General features: G+C 46.1%; 4 protein-coding genes across 4 annotated transcripts; 1 reads left to right on the top strand and 3 right to left on the bottom strand.

Moving 5' to 3' along the window:
• Positions 1–208: 208 nt before the first annotated feature.
• LOC128298148 (uncharacterized) lies at positions 209–6,770 on the bottom strand. The gene is made up of 6 exons (XM_053033891.1): positions 6,220–6,770; positions 5,868–6,139; positions 4,482–4,613; positions 2,319–2,459; positions 848–2,195; positions 209–782 (listed from the first exon to the last, which is right to left on the bottom strand). The coding sequence occupies exons 1-6, from the start codon at positions 6,768–6,770 to the stop codon at positions 212–214; spliced, it is 3,015 nt and encodes a 1,004-aa protein (XP_052889851.1). The 3' UTR covers positions 209–211.
• Positions 6,771–8,351: 1,581 nt separating this feature from the next.
• Positions 8,352–13,076, bottom strand: LOC128305442 (dual specificity mitogen-activated protein kinase kinase 4-like). The gene is made up of 5 exons (XM_053042892.1): positions 12,407–13,076; positions 11,551–12,275; positions 11,320–11,460; positions 11,170–11,255; positions 8,352–11,095 (listed from the first exon to the last, which is right to left on the bottom strand). Exons 1-5 carry the CDS (start codon positions 12,438–12,440, stop codon positions 10,903–10,905), a joined length of 1,179 nt encoding a protein of 392 aa, XP_052898852.1. The 5' UTR covers positions 12,441–13,076; the 3' UTR covers positions 8,352–10,902.
• A 377-nt stretch (positions 13,077–13,453) lies between these two features.
• Positions 13,454–15,701, top strand: LOC128305435 (zinc finger protein 44-like). The gene is made up of 4 exons (XM_053042880.1): positions 13,454–14,220; positions 14,296–14,780; positions 14,861–14,953; positions 15,036–15,701. Exons 1-4 carry the CDS (start codon positions 13,531–13,533, stop codon positions 15,538–15,540), a joined length of 1,773 nt encoding a protein of 590 aa, XP_052898840.1. The 5' UTR covers positions 13,454–13,530; the 3' UTR covers positions 15,541–15,701.
• Positions 15,702–15,953: 252 nt separating this feature from the next.
• LOC128297033 (protein O-mannosyl-transferase TMTC4) lies at positions 15,954–18,716 on the bottom strand. The gene is made up of 3 exons (XM_053032583.1): positions 18,503–18,716; positions 16,825–18,441; positions 15,954–16,757 (listed from the first exon to the last, which is right to left on the bottom strand). The coding sequence occupies exons 1-3, from the start codon at positions 18,533–18,535 to the stop codon at positions 16,332–16,334; spliced, it is 2,076 nt and encodes a 691-aa protein (XP_052888543.1). The 5' UTR covers positions 18,536–18,716; the 3' UTR covers positions 15,954–16,331.
• Between the last annotated feature and the right edge of the window lie 1,256 nt (positions 18,717–19,972).

Raw genomic sequence — 19,972 nt, 5'->3', positions numbered from 1 at the left:
CGGCCATTGCGGTATGCAGATAATCCGAATTAAGTGTTTTCAAATTCAATGAATTTATTCACATTAATTTATGATAGACTAGTGCAATAGCTTCAATTTAAACAATACATATCGACAGACGTAAGGGAATGATTAAGCATGATTATCGTTGACAGCGATATTACGACGGTTTGCTCCGTGGCGCATGTCGATTGTTACGTGTCCCCTCTCTCTAAACGGCTGTACCGTTAACGAAATCATATTGCTCCACCGTCGAACTGCTGGCTGGGCTGTTGAGAAAAAGCTGCGAGTGAGATTTGCGCCTTTCCTGCTCGATGCGATCCAGATCGAACACTGGCGAACCCTGCTGCTGCTGCTGCTCTTGTTGCACGGAAGTATGGCGATGGTGCTGATGATGGACGTGCCGGTGCGGTTGCTGCTGCACTACAGTAAGAATGGGACGCAATGCGGGCGATGTGGTCGTTTGATTGATCGGTGAAAAGACGTGGGGCGATAGGATCGTTGGTCGGCGGAAGTCCTGCTGGGAAGATAAATCACCGTAGCTCCGGTACATATGCGATGAGGATGCAACGTTATCTCTTTGCGGTTGTGGCTGTTGTCCAGTGGTGGACAGCGCGGATGTGTAGGCCGGTGGAGGTGGATCCAGATATTTAGGGCAATGCGTTTTGTCCGCTACTCTGATGTCTCTTTCGGCATCATTGTGCAGCGAAAAGTGTTCTCCACTTCTGTGCCATCGACCAGTTCGGGTATCCGACGAGAGTTCTCCATGCGACACATTAACCCTAGAAGAGCAAGGTATAGCCTATAGATTTGCGATTACATTTCAACCTTACGTTCATTGACTTACCGTTCGGGTTCCAGCAAAAGTCCACTAGCGGACACACGCTTCCGCTCCAGCGCTACCCGTTCGCCGAATCCTCCAGTTTCGTCCTCCGGCTCGCTGGTTCCCGCGTGGCGCTGCTGAAAGTTGCGTGGTAACGTTTGCCTGTAGTCCACCGAACGAGCCCGCCCGATCGGATCCCGACGCCGCTTGTATCCGCCTTGTGCGTCGTGCTCCAAACCATCCAACGAGTTGTCCGAATGTATGCGGTGACGATAGTTGGACGCATAGGCGAACGGTTCGTGAGCAGTCACCCTGCTGCGTCGCGTATCCGCCATCGAATTGCGCCTTCGCTGTGAGGATCGGTTGCGAGCTGCAAATGGGGACGACGGTGGTTCCACTACAAACACGCTACGGTAGCTGTTGTCACCGTTGCGTCCATCGCTCTCGATGTAGTAGATGTCCTTGGGCTTCGGTCGTGGTCCAACCTTTTTGCAGAACTCGTTGAACAGCTTTTCCTTGGATAGCTCCCGGGACAGGTAGTGGCGGGAAAGGCCACAGATGTTGCTCAGTTTTTCATTGGCAGGTTCGTCATCACTGCGCGATGGTGAGCGGGAACGTGCTCGTCGCGTGCGTACCGTGTCTTGCTCGACAAAATCGCTTACCGGTAGCAGATCTGTGTAGGTTGATACGCTTCGCGTCAGCTTACCCGTTGAGGACCAGTGTGAGAATTCCAAGTTTGCGATTGGTGACGGACGATCCGTGCGCTGTCCGTCTCCGTTGGTACGCACACGTGATTGAGCGAGCTCCCGATCGGGATATACCTGGCTCGGTTCCATGTAGAGCAGATCCGTGAGACTCTTGGACATCCCCTCATTCGCCATACGTCCAAACGCCGCGCGTCTGTGCAGACGACAATCGACTTCGCCGTCATCATCCTGCTGCTGTTGCTGCTGCTCGAAGTAGTATCTCGGTGTGGTCTCACGGTCGAGCCCATCGTAGGGATAGCGGTAGTCAACGATCGGTGGGCCGTTCTGGCCCTTGACGAGCTCATCACCACCGGCAGAAGGTAGCTCGCGCCGATAGTGCAGATTGTACTGGATGCCACCGGAAAGGTTCTGGTAGGTGTGGTAGCCCGAGTGGCCACTGTCGTGCACACTGTACTCGTCCTGCTGCTGCACATTCGAGTAGATCAGCACATTCAGGATGCCCGACAGCTCGGTGATGATGAACCCGAACACATACAGCAGGAAGCTTTGCCCGTAGCGGAATGTGAACTGTGGCGCCTGCAGCGACGACCTTGGCCGCAGCTTCGAACCTATTTCTGCCTTCAGTATTGAGATGTACATTATCAGCCCAATCAGCATCAGCAACCCTAACCGTGAGGAGGGGTGAAAGTCCACCAAGTGAAAGTCAGTTTGTTGCAGTGCGAAAGCATAGAATGAAGGGAAGAGCAAAAACGAAAAGAAAAAAATAAAACACGAAAAGGGACACCTACCGGATATTATAAATAGCACCCCGGAGACGAAGTAGCAGATTTTGTGCTTCGTCGAGCACATGGCCACCAGGAACAGACCGTAGCTTACGATGAGGACACCGTTCGAGGCGAGAAAGAACGGTGACGAATGCGTTACGGTATCTGCAAAATAAGGTGGCCGATAATTATTTTCGCACCTGGCACACACTGCACCAGAGGGGGGGAGGTGGAGATCCCTGCTCCTGCTGCAGCATTCGAACGAGGTCGGTTATGAATTTTGTCCTAAATTCGGTGCAAAATTCATAAGCAAGTCCAGCTAGTCTCTGGACTATACACACTGGCCCAGCAAGAATGCAAACGACGAGAACGAGAAGTTCCGATTGGGAACGATGATTTTTGGGCAATATAAATACACACACACGCATACACACCGGAATCGTTCAACCTTCTAAACATAATTGGATTATCGGTGCATGCTACTAGCCATCTCGCCACATCGCAGCAAGCGAAAGTGTGTGCAGCTTTTTTTTGGGGAATCGTTCGATAATGCTTACCCATTGGATCTGGAACTTTTTTTTTAAGGTGGGGGGAAGAGGGGGAGGGGGGGGGGGATGTCAATTTGACACTATCAACTTGACATCAACTATGCCATTTTTTATGACACGGTTGAAAGCTTACTACAGTGAGACAGTAGTGATATTTAGAATCCCTTTGATCATTCGATTGAAAAGTGACTAAAAAAAGGGGGCCATTTTGGGAGAAAAGTGAAGTGCAAATGCTTGCAAAAGTGTTAAAAATTCCTAAATCCGAAGCATAATAGCCTGTTTAACGATATCCTTATCTTTTCTAGCTCCAATCACGGCTACTATCGTGTTATGCATCGGGGCGCATCGTATCCGGAAACAGCAGTTTAATCTCATCTCCACGCGAAGATGGGCCTCAGACGGTCCTCAATTATAAGGATCTGCCGTACCGTACGAATCATCATTCGCCACACGTGTTTTTGCGAGTTCTAGGGAACGAAACGAATGGCCCATCGTGCCATTAGGAGTGTGAGTTGACACATAAACAGTCAGGTGCATTCATTTGAACAGCGAACTGGATCCGGGTGCGGATGTGGTGCGGTGTGGCGCAACATAAGTCTACCGATGGTAGCAAATGAAAAGGAAAATCTCGGTCACTTGGTCATTCCAGCGTAAGGTGGTGCCGCCGGGTGGTGGGCTAAAGCGTACCATCACACCTACTTTAAGGACCGTTGTCTCGAACCCCGGGTGCGCACCGTTCCAGAGTTGCCACACATCAAAAGGATTGTGTCCATCGATAATTATATTACATCATAATGAGGTCAGCCAGGGGATGCATGTTGTGTCCCGTAAGGTGGCGCTTGAAAACAGTGGACCGGGCCCCACCATAAGATGTAACAGGTGGGCGCACAGCGTTCGGCGAGCGTTATTGATGGAGATGTGTAATTTTTAAGCCGTAGAACTTAAAACATTACCCACGAGTAATCGATAACATGCATAGGGTGATCAAACACTAGATCAAGACATACGTAAACCGCGGGGGTTCCATTTCCGTGATTTCTTGTCTAAGTCCTCCAAAGTTCGTCTTAATACACCGTGACTCGTGGCACGAATCTCATCATCTGGACTGACCATTCCAGCTGCTACAAACATTCATCTATTAAGTATTTACTGGTAGTATCGAGGGGCTTTAACACCGTAGGGACCCAGTTCCGAAGAACCAGAGTTGACTGTGGCAGGTACGTGTGGTTAAATTAAAATCCATCTAAAGTTATAGCCTGTCATGGCAGGACTGCCACTGCTAGCTACCACGAATCCGGATAGTCAAGTTGATTGTTACGGAGGATTGCTCCGTATGGGATTTTGGTATGGTCCGTTCGTGTGCAGACCGTCGTCGCTACCATCATGCCACCCAGTTGCCCTTTATGCAGGGTTAAAATACTACCTAGCCACCTAAGAAAACGGCGCATTCATTAAACCAACATCAATCGAAAAGAAAAAAAAGCTGCCGAATTTTAACTAATGCTTCGGGTGGAGTTTACTACCGTTTACTGCTCATTAATGCCACGCACGAGACCGTTAACGCGCTCTGGATGCACTCGAGACGAGACACATGCACCGTCCGAAATGCTGTTCCTGCTTGCGCACCGGGCACACTTACAGGGAATTGCATTCGTCGAATCGTTCGGATCCGGGCTGTACCCTTCGCTCGGGAAATAATCGATTTTGGAGCAGTGGAATTCGTTCCCCACCAGTTGTGGCTGCGATGACGGACCCGGGGCGGCCGTACCACCTGTAGAAATCGAATCAACGAAAGCAAGAAAATCACACAAATTAGAAACGGAGCGTTTGGGGATTATTATTATTTTTCGTTCTTTTTTTTAGCTTCTCAATCTTCAGCTCACAAGTGTCAGCTGGATATTAGGGGGGGGCAAAGGGGTCACAAGGAAGGAAGCACAGAATAAATTCAACTACAGCATCCGAAGGTGCAGAAAGAAAGCATGTGGCCAACGAAATGGAAAAGAAAACTCCCACCGTCAAAGTGTCATTTCCGATGTGTTCGGGGCGCTGTATCCGGTACCGGTGCGGTAAACGCTTGTAACTCAAGCCTACTACCATCTTTATCGCCGGCTGGAGAGAAACTCTGCTTTCCAGGTCCAGGGCAGGTCCTTTCAGCGGGACGTTGCATCGTTACAGGTGTTAAAATCAAACCACTGCCAACCATTCCCGCGGTGTACAGTCTTTTTCTACCGATTTCCGATATCCGGTGATTACGGTGTACTGGTGTACTGCCTTATCCCGTTTTATGGTGTAAGGCCAACGTATTGCGCGAGCTCATCCATCCGGTGCTGTTCTACTACCAACACTGTGAACTTCTCAAGCGTGCGGTTGCGAGGTTAATATTGGTGGAAATGATTTAGCATTACTACAGGGATGATTGTTCTAAGACAAAACGCTAATCTGCAGAATTGCTGTATGCGTAACAATCAATTGAATCATTGTGGAGTTCTGCCGTCTAAGCATCGGAGAAGTTTGTTTCACGGCGGTTTATGTTCCTGCCGTACCGACGAGAAGTGTTCTGACAAGATATTACCGATATCACCTAAGGCAACACACACCAATAACTCGCTGGGAGTGGACTATGCGGTTCCTCTTCGCTCCAAAACAGCACCCAAGAACTGGCAAAATGTAATCAAAAATCAATTTTCCTTAAATGATTAGCTTTGTGTGCGCACGGTTCACTATCTTTGCGGGTGTGTTTTTTTTTCTTTGTTTCACTGCAAGACATCGTCCATCACTTTCTTGAACTCACTTCCGGAGGACATCGATTCATTCACCGATGATGGGTGAAATAGTGGAGTTCGTGTTAATGCGTACACTTCCCCAACACACGTTGCTGGATCTCCAGTTTCAAATCTCAGTAAGCTATGAGCAGGCGATTGGGTAATTCTTGTCTACTATGGTGGTAATTCAAGACCTAGATTCAAATTAAGCCGTTAGAGCGTGGTGGTAAATATTGGTCTCTGTGGAACCTTACCGGACTTACCGCTATACTTACTGCAGAGTTCCCAGAGCGAGGATTTGGTGTACTTGGTCAGAAAAGCCCCGGTGCCATCGTCCTTCGTCGCTGGTATTAAGTGTGGATGCTGTATGTTGAGCTGCTGGTTGTGAAGGAGACTGTTGGTGGTGGCACTGGTCGGTACCGCCATCGTGCCAACTCCGTGCGTACTGCTGTTGTACGTAGTTATCGGTATTTTTTCCTCCGTCAGTAACCACTGAGGTCCAACAACTGCGGCTATTACGAGAGCCAAAGAGAAGCTGCCAAACAGCGGAAAGGAAAGTGGGATGTTGAGGTCTGTTCGTTGCTCCACATTCTATTGGCTATCCTGCGCACTAACCTCGACACTACGGGTGTGATCAACATCATCCAGTGCTGACTCCTACTAATTCCATTCGATCCTACCGAGTCGGAGCCACTAGCACCACCACCCCCTACACCGCCAGACGATAGCGTTCCAAATGAGCAAATTTTCTTCAACCTCTCAAACCGACCCTCCTGCTGATGAGGATCGTTTATACTAATGCCGGAATCTTCCCGGCATAGTCGATTACCGATCAGTGCCAGATCACCGTTTGCCAACTGTTGCACTTCGATTCCGTTGTCATCGTAATCGTTCGATCGTCTGCCATAACCAACGACACGCTCCGACACGGTTGGTAACGTGCGCGTGGTGCCAAACAAAACACCATGACCGACCGATTCCTGTGTTCGCTGAGATGAATCCTGTTGGAATTCTTCCGCTGCAGTAAGTCCATTGTGCGGGTAGCGTCTAATTGCGGGTGGAAAGACGGCCGGTACACTCGTATCCATCAGGGACGGATCGAGACAATTATCCAGCGACATGGTAGACGACGGTACACGACGCTGCGTTGCCGTGTGGATGCGCATTCTGTGGAGCTCTTCACTATTCAGGCTAAACCTAAAACTAAAGCTCCTCGCAGGAACGATCACACACGATATTAACGAGCACCGTTTAAAATGCCACCACGTGCATGTCGGTGTGACGATGGTTTCAGCAGTACTAAACACCTTGCAGTGGTAGTTGTCCTTATGCTTCTGCGGATGTACACCGACAACGACCGGAACGCAACTGAACGGAACGGTTCGAATCAAAACCGAACGAACACGTGGTGGTGTGGTTTCGCGCGCACCCACTAGGAACACGACGAACGAACGTCGTGTGTCCTTCGCAAAACCGAACACAAAGCGAACATTATTGCTGCAAATGCTTTGCGATAGCGTAATGCCAAAGCGGCCTGATTATTCAAGTCCTTATTCGTTTATAATGGTTTAAACATTTCATCTAGTAGTGATGGAAATAACAACTCAGTACAGTGAGTGAAATCAGAGTGAGAGTGAAACAACAGTGAGCTAGCTTTTTAACTCACTGTTTTGAGAGTTTTCATACGTGAGTGAGTTATTAGTCGTCTTGGTACGTAACTTCCGAAGGTAAATCCGACGTGGGTTTTATGAAATAATGAATTATAGCGAGTGAACTGAGTGAACAGAGAATTAAATTTAAATCTATCTCACTCGTAAGTTGTATTTCCTTATTTACTTACTTAGTTATCCGCTGCTTCCCGGTCTTGACTTGCTTCAGGAGACCTCTAAACCGCTCACAGTCGAGTCTGGGGTCTGGCGGACCCATCAATGCCATCACTCCATGTCAATTTGGGCTTACCACACCTCTTCTGTTCATGTGGACGATCTAAAAAGCCTTTACGGGCTGGGTTATCTGGTGTAATTCTCATGACGCAACCAACCCACCGGAGCCTAGCGAGTCTAATCCGCTGTACGACAGTAAGATCGCCGTACTGCTCATAGAGCTCACCATTGTAGCTATTTAGAATATTTAGAATATTCCTCAGACTGTAGATAGAGCTTTTGCCAGCTAGCACTCCGTATATCAACATCAAAGTTTTTGACTTTTGCCCCAAGATAGGTGAACTTTTGGACGACTTCAAAAGACCGCTCACCTATCTGTACGTCACCTCTGCGTAAGTTAGGTTTGGTTACCAGGGTCGTTGATGTTACCACCATCAACTTGCTTTTTAACTTAATTAATTTCTTACTCGAGGTTTTCTGCCGCCTGCTCAATCCTTTGAAAAGCCTCCGATATGTGGGAGACTTGTAATGTCTATGTCGTCACCGTATGGCAGGATCTGGATTAACTCATAGAAGATGGTTCCCGAAGGCCCTCTCTAGCGCTAGGTTGAAAAGAAGACAAGCTACCCTATCCCCTTGCCGCAGATCCTTGGTGGTAGCAACGAGGTTTTGTTATCCACGAGTGCTTGTAATTGCTGTCAGTGAGCTAACATTCTTTGCTGCATTCGATGCAAACATTCAATAATATTTCAAAAGCAATAATATTCGAGAGTTTGTAAGTGTGTATGGGTGTGTGTCTTTATTTTAATGTTGTGTTCTTTAATTTTCCGTTTTGTTTTTTTTCTTCTCCTCCAATCGAACGGCTGTTGCACCTTTGGCGGCAACGTATGCGTTTAATTGGTGTGTGGTTTTTTTTTTCTTATACGCTACACATATTTGCTCTTGTGATGTTAACGATCCGATCCGAAACGGGGAATTGTATTCTGTAGTGTTGCTTTCCTAGGTTAGTTTTTGTTGACGTTAGCAGTAGTTTCAATTTCATTATTGTTCGTTAAATGTGTCCGTGCCCATTGGTTGGTTCGTTAGTTTTGCTACGCTGCTCGCTTCGAATGCTCTCTGGCGCGGTAGTTCGGTCATATTGTTTGCAGTTTGTATTGGACGTTCCTTCTTAAGTTATACATCTTACTTAGTACACAGCATAACTAATGACGGTGCCATACTTAACATATCCCGCCTTCAATATATCATCTCAAGCTTTTCTTCACAGTTAAAACTTATGCAAAATCTATTTCTGACTTTCGTATGCATCCCTTGCAGACGGACACATTCCCACATCCCAGTTCAATTCCCGCCAAAAACGTTCCGCTTACTACCGCTATATTACTCGCGACGAAACAACTACGATAAAGCTCTTGCATTGTGGGTGTGTGTTATCTTACTTGTTTATCTCGTATTTATCGCTAAATACTTCCGTGTAAATAGTGCAGTACTGTCGTGTTTTATCCGCGGCTTTCGCTACCGTGAAGCTGGGACACGTTGCCGGGCGACACAGTGCACAAGTTCTCCACAATGCTCAACCACGAATGGTAACCAACAATCTAGGATGCATCGAGGGGCCTCTGCATGCTAAAATCGTACAAGGAATGATGAACCAAAGTTGCGGACTTTGACTGCGGATTATTGTGTTTCGGGTTTACGGACACGGTATGCGCCTTGCCTGCGCTCAATCTTCCCACACAACACACACGATCCCCATACACGCCCCTCCACACACACACACACACGCACAGATACAGATACTTATTAATCTCTTTATAAGGCAACCATAGTAGAAAAGCGTAGATAAGTAGTAGCGTAGAAAAGGTGCGCATCACTTTCGCACTCGTGCCCACCGGGGGCACGCCGTGTTGTACGCTGCTTAAAGGGCATTACATTGCTGAAGAACTAATGAACTAACAGGACGAACGTGTTTCTTTTTGTAGCTTGGGACTCGTGTTCGTTCATTGGGTACACCTAGCTGAGAACCATTTAGCTTGGATGCACCGATCTGGTTTTAGATTAAAATTTAATGGGGAAAAATTTTGTTTCACGAAAGCACAGCTAAACATTTAACATTGGTTTTTAGAGGGCGCTGTTTGCTATCTGTATCGCTAGGGACTGCTAGGTGAAAATGTAATACCGGAAGATAGTGTTATTAAGGTATGTTCCGCCAAGAACATTCCCGACAGCCGGCATATTTTGTATTCCTTTTAACAATTCAATTCAGCTAAAAAAAATCCTTACTAGTGTTAAGTTGTCGCTCTTCTGTTTTGTCGGACAACATCGTTCATCCTACTATTGCTAGCATTTTTTTTCTACTACTACTGCTATTACTACTAGTGAACGTGTGTTCTGGTGTGAAAAAGTTTAATCTGTTGAAAGGGTTTTTTGTTTGTTTGTTAGATACGCCCCCCGTAAGTTTTCTTTAGGTATAGAGTTGCCGTCGTGCCGTTTTGTCTACCGGATAGCTAATCCGCTACTATTTCCATTATTTCTACTACAATACCGCTTACTGCATCACAAAATGACTTTCATTGACAAATGAAAACCAAATCACATTCGACCAATGTTTCATTTCAACAACTAACAACAACCAACTAGGTAGGATGTGTTCTACATTTGAATGTTATTTTGCCTCACTCGTCTTATCTGCTAGCTCTGTTCCACTTTCCACTGCATTCATTTTCACATTCACTGCTTTCTTACATCGCACGATTACAAAAAAAATGTATAATCCAAGGAATTTAACTCTTCCTTTACTACTTACATACTATTAGTGTATGTGTGTTTGTGTGCTAGTATTGTTGTGTTTAGTACTAGTGGACCTAACGCCATTAATTCCCGGTCAGGATAAATACACGTGTATTGTCCGAGTTTATGTGTTTTGTTTTATGTGGTTAAAAAGATATAGATTGGTATTTTGTCGCTTTTTACGACGTCTAATGGGAAATCTCAATTGGGTTCTTTTTTTTTTTTAATTGCCACTTTACTACACCCTAGAACAGAGCCAAAATTACTAATTCGCTGTGCCAAAATTCTAGTTCATTATTGTCCACCCCTTAACTATGAATGCTGGGAATTGCGTTTGAATCCGGCGCTCGGTTCTCTTTACGGAGAGCAAACAAAACGAATAACTAAGTAAATTTTATGTGTTCAAGACTGCGCTGTACTGTTTTTTTTGTTTCCCTGTCTATTAGGTTGCAGTTTTACGAGTCAAAGTTACTAAAAATCAATGGATCGTGAAAGCCAAAAAAATCGCACAGGAAGTTGTGTAGAAAGTGGTGGTAAACCTGTAACCATTACAAAAAAGGAGTTTCAAACCGAATGGTATACACGGGAGTGCTGCCATGCGGAATTTCTCCCTCTCGAACGCATCCTAATTGAAACTTTCGTTCCAACCTTCCGCCGGTAAGTTGGTGGTAAATTGTGTGATACCATTGTTGGCCATCGATTCCAACACTTCGCTCACGTAAGCTGCAACGTCCGTGTCACTTTTTTCCGCTAGCTGAATAAACGCGTGCTGCAACAACTTTCCGTACTTGGGACGATCGCGTTCGTCTTTGATTAAGCTAAAAGCCATAGAAGAGCAACAAATTTAGATGCGTACAGTGGCGATTTCTTCTTCTGCCCTTAGGTTACTTACCAAGTATTTACAAAATTTACAAAATCTATAGAAAATTCCATCCCATTGTAGGTGGTACATAGTCTAGGGGGATCACCTTCAACGACCTGAGGGGGGGAAAACACAATGAGATAATTTCCACCAAACTTATGGTTAATTCCCCTGTAATACCTGTGAAAGCTGCTCAAACACAGAACCCCACTTCGGGTAAGGGAATTTGCCAGTCGCCACCTCCATTAACGTAATACCAAGCGACCACACATCACTCCGCACATCATAGCCCTTGGCGCGTTGGGGATCGATACGTTCCGGCTGAAGAGTTAAAAATAAAGATCACATGACAACACAAAAATCTATCAATCTTGCATCGAACTATCGGTTATCGATTTGATCCCATCTTACCGCCATGTACGGTCGGCATCCTGCGTCCTTCGTACGTGCGATCGAATCCACCAGCTGTCCAGAGATGCCGAAATCACAGAGCTTTATGTCCCCGTTACGCTTCAACAGTATATTGCTCGGTTTTACATCCCGGTGGATGATTTTTAGCTCTTCCTTCAGATAGTTCAGTGCGCGTACGGTCGCGAATGTGATCTGCGCCAGTATTGGTTCCGGGATGCGGCTTTGCTGACATTCGCAGATGAATTTGTAAAACTTATCGAGCGACGTGTCCATCAGCTCCATGCAGATCCAACAGTCACCTTCCTTGAACAGGGCACCGTAGAACGTGACGATGGTGTTGCAATCGTTGGACTTCATGACCACCTCCAGATCCATCAGCAGCTGCTTCTGTTCCTTTTCGTCCACTGTCGAGCGAATGCGCTTTACCGCCATGACCGTGCCGGTGTGCGTGAACTTCATACGGTTGACCGCACCGAAGGCACCGCGCCCTATTTCACCCTCGTCGATCAGATCGTCTGAGGTGAAATCGTACATTTGGTTCGGTGCGATCTGTAGTTTGCCCGCCGCGGCCTGCATGCGTATGCGTTCCCGGGTTGGATCCGGTATCATAGGCGCCTGTCCACCCTGACATCCTTGAAAGCTGAGCTTCTTGGACGGTTTCTTTCGCTCTCCGTTGAATTCCAATGGTAGTGGCATGAAGGGACGCGCTGATGATGGAGTTGTCGCTGTTGAAAGGGGAATAAGCCAAGCCCAAAGGGTTGTTGAGGTAAGGTTTAAATAAATGAACATCCCGGGCCTGTCGGGCAACGTGCCCCACTGGTACTCGTTATTTTAAAACAGAAAACGTCGCCTTTACCTGGTGAGGATAGTGAACTCTGATCGTCTGACATTAGCGAGAGCTTGACGGCGGTGCGTCCGATTGAAGTGGTGAATAGTTAATGATTAACCTGCAGCTCTTTCACCTCGGGGATCCGTAATATATTGTTACTTATTCACGCGCTGAAACATTCACTGCTAACATTAGTAAGCTGACCATGCACGGGTTGAGCGTATCGTTTTTGCGGTAGAAACTGGACGAATTTTACAATGATACCAGCGATAATGTGGAATTTGACAGGCACCACGACACCTGATTCACCTGGTCTCGGTGGTACGAAACTCGAAGGAAGGACGGAATGAATGTGGACGACGACGTGTAATACTGTGGTGCTTTAACGACAATCTACGACGGTGGCCGATGGGAACCACGGTCCAATCCGGTTCGAAAACGGTTCTGCCAAAACGGGTGTGGATGGCAGTAGGAAAACACACAGGACAAATCACTTCGTGCAGGCGACCAGCAGAGAAAATATGTACCGTGGTGTTCTGCTGACCAGCTCACACGCACAGTCTGCTGGAAAGCGCTGGTTTGTGGGCTTATTTCTGATGTCACCGAATACCTTGCTGCGATTCCGTTGCTGTGCCAGGTCACTAGTTTCCCTTTTCTTCCGCTTTTCGTCAATGTCCAGCAAAGTTTACTTTACGTTTTTTACGTTTGCGATAGAACGCTCTAAAGTAGCAGGTGAGGTAGTTGTGCTGACTGTTGACAGTTCATGTTTGTTCTGCGTGGTGCTCTGGAAACAAAGTGTGCCGTTTGATTTTTTTTAAATGTGGAAATGGGTAAAATGTTGATTTAAATTCGTCTTTCTGAGAAGGAGCCAATGTATATTTACCGCTCCGCTCCGAAACAATGTGGTTTTCATTACGAACTGCAAGCAATATGGCGCACGAAATATATGTTCTAATCTGGTGTTTCTGCATTTCAAACTTCTCAGCATACTGTTGCCGAACCCTGCAATAAAGACAGGTTCCATTTGACACCGGTGAACGACCAGAACGAAAACAATAACATTTTGCGTAGCTTTGCTCTGCGCGAACAATCGTATCTCGTAGTTTGGCATAATAATGTTGGCCTTGTGTTGAACGCGACGTCGAAAAACCATGAGCTCTTGCCAAGAAACGCTACTGTCCGAAAGTGCGGGCTCTGAACCAAGCTCGGAATGGAACAACATGTGCCGGACGTGTTTACAGTCTGGCGTATCTCGTTCCATCTTCGAGCAGGACGAAAGTTTGCAGCTTTCCTACGCGGATAAAGTGATGCAGTGTGTAAATGTGACCATCCGTGTGCAGGACGATCTACCCAACCGAATCTGTTCGCAATGCATTGAAGATCTTAATGTGGCGTACCGATTTCAGTTGAACTGTCTGGAAGCGAGTGCATTACTGCACGGATCGGACACTTTCGATTGCCTTGAAGAGAAGCAGCCAGATTTATCGCCGATCGTTATGCCGCTAGAATCTGGTCCAGAGGATGAGGACCAGATCGCAATACATCTCGATAGCGGAGTCATGTACACGTACAAACCACCGGCCGGTTTGAATGTGAAGTTGACTAGATCGTTTATAGGCAGCGAAGAAACCACAGCGAGCAATGAAAGTGATACAGTTTTCGATGATACTGAAGAAGGCACTCAGGCAGAAATGGTAAAGTTTGATACTAAAACAAAGATGATGATTGACCCATTACCTAATTCGAAACAAGAATCAAAAAACGATGACGTCGAATATCTGATCTATCTGAAAGATGATCCGGATGTCGTGGAAACGGCAGCAGGGAATACTGAATTAAAGGTAAAAGTCTTGATGCAGTCGTGAGTTTTATAATTTATATCGTTGCATATAATTAATACTCATTACTCATTGTAGGAATCCTTTTTTGGAAACCAAACGAAAGCAACGGTGAAGTGTGGTGCATTAAACGAAAAGCGTCATCATCCCATGGGAGAGGAAGGTGTAAAAACTTTACAAACCATCCGCAAAACAAACCGACCGAACGAGATGAAACCTACGATTGAAATGGTTACCTCACAGCCAGCCACAGACGGTACCGGTGTGGAGACAGTAATACGCATCAAACGGAACCTTGCCGGTCCAAAACCGTCGTTTCTGTGCAAGATCTGTAACGTAACGTACAAACATAAGCATGCGCTCGATACGCACATGCGACGGCATCGGGGCGATCGGCCACATAAGTGTGAATATTGTGAAAAATCGTTTGTCGTCGCGTTCGAGTTGCAGCGTCACGTGCGCATTCACACGGGACAAAAACCGTACAAATGTCAGTATTGTGATCGGGCGTATTCGGACTTCGGCAGCAAAACGAAACATGAACGTACGCATACGGGCGAACGGTAGGAAAGCACTTTCTGAGAGTTCATGTTACAACCAGCAATCAAATGTTATTCTTCGTTTACATTTCTTTCCTTCCCAGGCCATACGCGTGTGATTTTTGTGGCAAAGCGTTTTCCTACTCTCACGTTCTAAGTAGTCACCGTCTCACACATACGGGCGTGAAGAAGTACTGGTAAGATATTATGACCATTTTATCCAACTTTTTCTCACACGGCACGATGATTGATAGTATTTAACTTTTTCTTGCATTCCAGTTGTCCCATCTGTGGAAAGCGGTTCACAAAATCACATCACTTAAAATCCCACTGCAACACGCACAGTACACAAACGCTTATTGCGACCGTAGAAGCGAAGGATGATGCTGATGGACTACAAGTAGAAAACAGCAATATTAAGCAGGATACAACGCACGTCGTGTATTCCGAATTGTTGCAGGATGAGCTAATAGCATCGAACGACGATCAGGTGCGCGAGAACAGTATCCTGCTTGGACAGCAGCAATCGGACACTGTTGTACTTGTCGATTCATATCCAGACTCCGGTAGTGGATTGCTCACGGTCGAATGGCCCATGGTAGTGGATGGTGACAAGGGGACAACAGCATCCGGGGTAACGATCGCACCGGAAGAATTGGAAGGCGTATCCATTGTTAACTTTAGCGATTATATGATAAAAACAGAGGGTCTCGATGGTTTCATGGTGGAAGACGATCCCGTGGACGAAGAACCGTTGGTTGAGCGGCAACTGATGGGCCGATGATTGGTAAAGGGATTTGCCGTGTGCAATAACTATGCGCGATACTGAATGACTGATAAAAAGTACAATTAGTTCATGTATACAAAACTAGCCGTGTATCGAACGGATCTTGAAGGGAAATACACTGTCAGAGGCTCGAAAAAAGGACTTTTGTTATTATTCAAATGGAATTTGGAATTGGCTGCGATGGAATTAGAATAAATTACCTTAAACACACCTAAGTTGGCCAGTCTTAACTTGAAGTGTTTCGTCAAATGTAATCGGAAACGTTACTTATTTAAATATGCTGAAAGAAGAACACTTCATGATGCAACATGGCAGTCTCTCTCTTAACAAATGTAATTACTCGAATAAATAATAAGTTCGGTAATAAAAATATTCCGCTCCACGAGTTTTTGTGTGTAAAATACGTGATTATGTTTTAATTTCGCTGCATTATTCGTGATTCGATGTATAAGTTATTGCTTGTTTTTCGAGTACGACGTGGTACCGTAATAGTTAAAATTACACGAGTAAAAGGAGGTTTTCACTTAACTAGTGACCCTCCCGTGAGCTTGTTTCATCCATTTCAAACGTCGCCAAAACATTTGACTGTGAACGTAAAACGAGGGTTACGATTAAAAATTTCGAAAATAGCTTGTATAAACTGCTACTTGTTAGACACCACTCCTTCGAGAAATAAATAATGGAACAGGATTAAAAATATCTGCCATTAGTAACATAGAAAATAGACTGAAATAGTCTATTTCACAGTCACTACAGCTAGTTTGAGTGATTTGCCAGCACGTGAGCTATTACGATGAGTCCATCAGTTTCAAAAGATTCGTTTTGGCACTGCGCAGGTTAGGATCTAATCGTAGCGCAGCCCGATACTGCTCGATCGCTTGGGTATTTCGTTGGCCCCACCGGTGGTACAGGACGCCGAGATTGGCACGGTACACAGCATGATCCGGCCGGGCGGCAATGATCTGCCGGTAAAGTACCTCAGCCGTTTCATACTGCCCCAGCTTGCCGAACGCATTGGCACGGGTAAACAGGATGGCGGTGTCGTTCGGCAGGAAAGTAAGCGCGAGTGCTGATGTGCGTATAATGTCCTCCGTGCGTCCCCGATTATCGTACAGTGCCAGAATGTTGGCCCATGCTTTGCTATGGCGTGGGTTTTGCTGTATTGCTTCGCGCCAGTACCGCAGCGCCATTGAAGAGTTTTGTTTGTCGATGTACTGGAAGCAACAAAAATAAAAGGTTGAATGCAAAACTATGCACCGTATCGATCCCATTATCACTTACCAAGTTACCCAAATTGTACAAACAGTTCGCATAGTTTGGTTTTAGCTCCAATGCTCGCTGATAGCTAATCAGTGCTGCTTGGTGGTCTTTTCGAGCCGCCTGAACGATTCCCAGGTTCATCCAGGCCGATGGAAAGGGTTCGTGTATTTCAATCGCTTTCCTTAGATGACGCTCGGCCGTATCCAGTTTATGCATTTCCCGATACAAATTGCCCAGATTCATGTGGGCTGCTTCATACTCCGGATGCAGCTCGATCGCGTACCGATAGAATGTGAAGGCAGTTTCACGATCGCCCTGGTCGGTTGCAAGTCGAGCAATGTTGTAGTACACTTTGGCATTCCTTGGGCAGACACGCAACGCCGAACGGAACAGTACATCTTCCGAGGTCCACTCGTATGCACGGGATTGTGTCTTCAGGATGAACATGGTACACAGGAAGCATAGCGGAATGTAGAATACAACGGATCGTTTAATCAGCCGACGGTAGCCTACCGCTAGGAGGTAGCAAAATCCGACCGATGGAAGATACAGTAACCGTTCGGCAATTACAAAACCAACCCGTACAAATCCACATGCCGGCAAAAAAGGAACAATGGCTAACGCTAGCGATATTTTGATTTCTCTTGCTTTGGATTCGTTGCACCGGAACGCTAGTATTGCTACCGTTCCGTAAAATAGTCCGATGAGAAGCATCCGGCCATCGAAAATGCTTTCCACCAACGGAACGGACCCAAGGGCCCAATCGAAGCTTAACCAATCGGGACAGAGCAAAAGATACAAGTTGAGCCAGTACAGATAGCTCTGGGAAAGTATTCGTGTGGTTGTACTGTTGGTCGCCCCCACTGGATTATCCATTCGATGGAACTTTGGACTTTCGAAGTCCATAATCCAAAAGCGCACCGTGACTGCAACCAGTGACAGACTGGCCAGGGTAGCTACGCGTACCAAACAAGCCCGATGCGTTTGAAACAATTCACGCATAGGCATCCGCACGTAATTCCAATTGATTCTTTTCAGCAAATCGATTGCACCGCACGCCACCAGAGCGGTCATGCCCGTCTCCTTGAACAGCATTGATACCATGGTAAGGAGAAAAAGAACCATAAACACCAACACACCGTACCGGCGTTCGCTCGTTAACCAACGTTGGTATAACAACAGGACGGTAATGTATCCGATCGATGCTAGCAAATCGGCTCGTCCCACAATACCAACGACCGCTTCGGTGTGCACTGGATGAACGGTAAAGACAAAGGCGGCCCAAAACGATGTACGGAATGAGCCGGTATCGCGCCATAACGTTTGGTAAAGACGTAACACCAGCAGACACACGATCGTATGCAGGGCAAGGTTCACCTTTTTCATGTGGCCGGCATTTAGACCTAGGAGACGATTTTCCAGCTGATAGCTTAGTACCGTTAGCGGACGGAAGGATTTATGGCTGGTCGGGTCGGTTAAATTATTCCCCCAAAAATCGTGCCGCAACAGGGTGTGAAACGGTGTGGCCACATTACGTACGTCCATGTTCTTTACGATTGCTGCCGAATCGTCAAACACGAACGTTCCGTACAGTGCACCGCCGTAGGAAAGTAGCGAGGCAGCGACAAGCAGTGCATACTGTGGAGGGCGTGATCAGTGGTTAGTGGAGAAACAATTTCGGAGCGTTTGTTTCCCTTACCTGAACCAAGGCGTGCTGGCGCAAGGAAGACATTACCGGGACTGGATCTGACGCACTGGATAACCGACTTACAAGTTAAAATTGTTTGCATTAATCGTTACGACCATTTTTTTAACCGGGAAAAACAATCGGGTGTACAACACTACACTACTAAGGAATGAGGGTGATAAATTTACGGGGTTAGTCGTCCCATCCCGGCGTTTTCGAGGCTGTTTTGCATTCAATTTGTGTTTGTTTTGTCTTCAAAATTAAATACTTCGGACAGCTGGTACAATCATGGAACATACATTGACATCTGATTTTGACAATTGCGAGCAATTCCGATCAAGGCGTTTCCGAACAAGGTAGCGTTTTTATTATTCGGTATGAAATTCACGGTTATTTTCCATGAAATGTATGCGAGGCATTTTTTAAAAACTGTTAAATACGTTCAGCGCCGTGTCAATAATCGCAATAGTTACCGTAGGGCCGCTGTTCCGCGTATAAAGGAACCACGTATCTCGAGGACTGCCTGTACCTTGATTCCGCTGGGTAATATTTTACCACGCTGTGGACATCAAGATACAAAAATTTATTGATTTGCAGTAATATTGTTCCTAATATTTGAGTATTACAAATCTGATAATTAGATTGATGACAAATCTAAGGAAATTTTACACTTTGACTACCGTGTGCACTGACCAATTCAAATTTGACAGCAGGCGCGATTATTGCAGATTCAAGTGCGATGATTTATTGTACCTCGAGGTGTTCGATGTTTTACTTGGAAATTATCAAAATTTAAAGGAAGATACACACCACAAGTGTCTGCAGAGATGTGGAAACGCACTGAAATTAATTTGAACGAGTTAATTTTGGATAGTTCAATGATACTGCTCAATAGAATATGTCACAGCATTCAACCATTGGCCGGCGCCTGAAACGGAACGGAAAAGAACAGTGATTTTCCAACGTAGCACCTCACTCACACAAGCGCAGACAGAAGCGAAATTTACGTTGTGTTTGTGTCGTTAAGGATACGGTAGTTGAAAGGACAAAATTTAGACAGATAGATGTGTATGCGTGTGTGTGTGTTTTTCATCGAGAAAGTTGCGTGTGGGTCAGCGAATTCTGGTGTTTTTGCTGCTGCTTTTCTAGAATAGTTTGTAATGTTCGAATGTTCGGTCGTAGTTCCCAATGCATAACGCAGGTTAAACGGCTGCCGGTCGAAATTTAGTGACCTAACGACGCGAAGTGAGTGTTTTAATGCTGGAGTGGGCTGAAAAAGAGGGTTGGTATCCCGGATCGGTTCTTTTTGCTTTGCTCGCTTGCAACGAACGCTCGGTGCCATGTTTTCTTCACACCCTCTGCTGTGTTGTAGCGTTGAGTGGTGGATGAAAATGGAAGAGTGAAGTGTTCGGTTTAGAATCCATTTTTCCACAGTGTACACTTGGATCTGCTGTGACTCGAGGCCAGGTTTTTACATACAGT

The sequence above is a fragment of the Anopheles moucheti genome, chromosome 2 (genome assembly GCF_943734755.1).
Source record: "Anopheles moucheti chromosome 2, idAnoMoucSN_F20_07, whole genome shotgun sequence".
In the NCBI taxonomy this organism is placed as follows: Eukaryota; Metazoa; Arthropoda; class Insecta; order Diptera; family Culicidae; genus Anopheles; species Anopheles moucheti.
The sequence above is the reverse complement of the archived record's forward strand: the minus strand, read 5'-3'. Positions and strand labels throughout refer to the sequence as shown.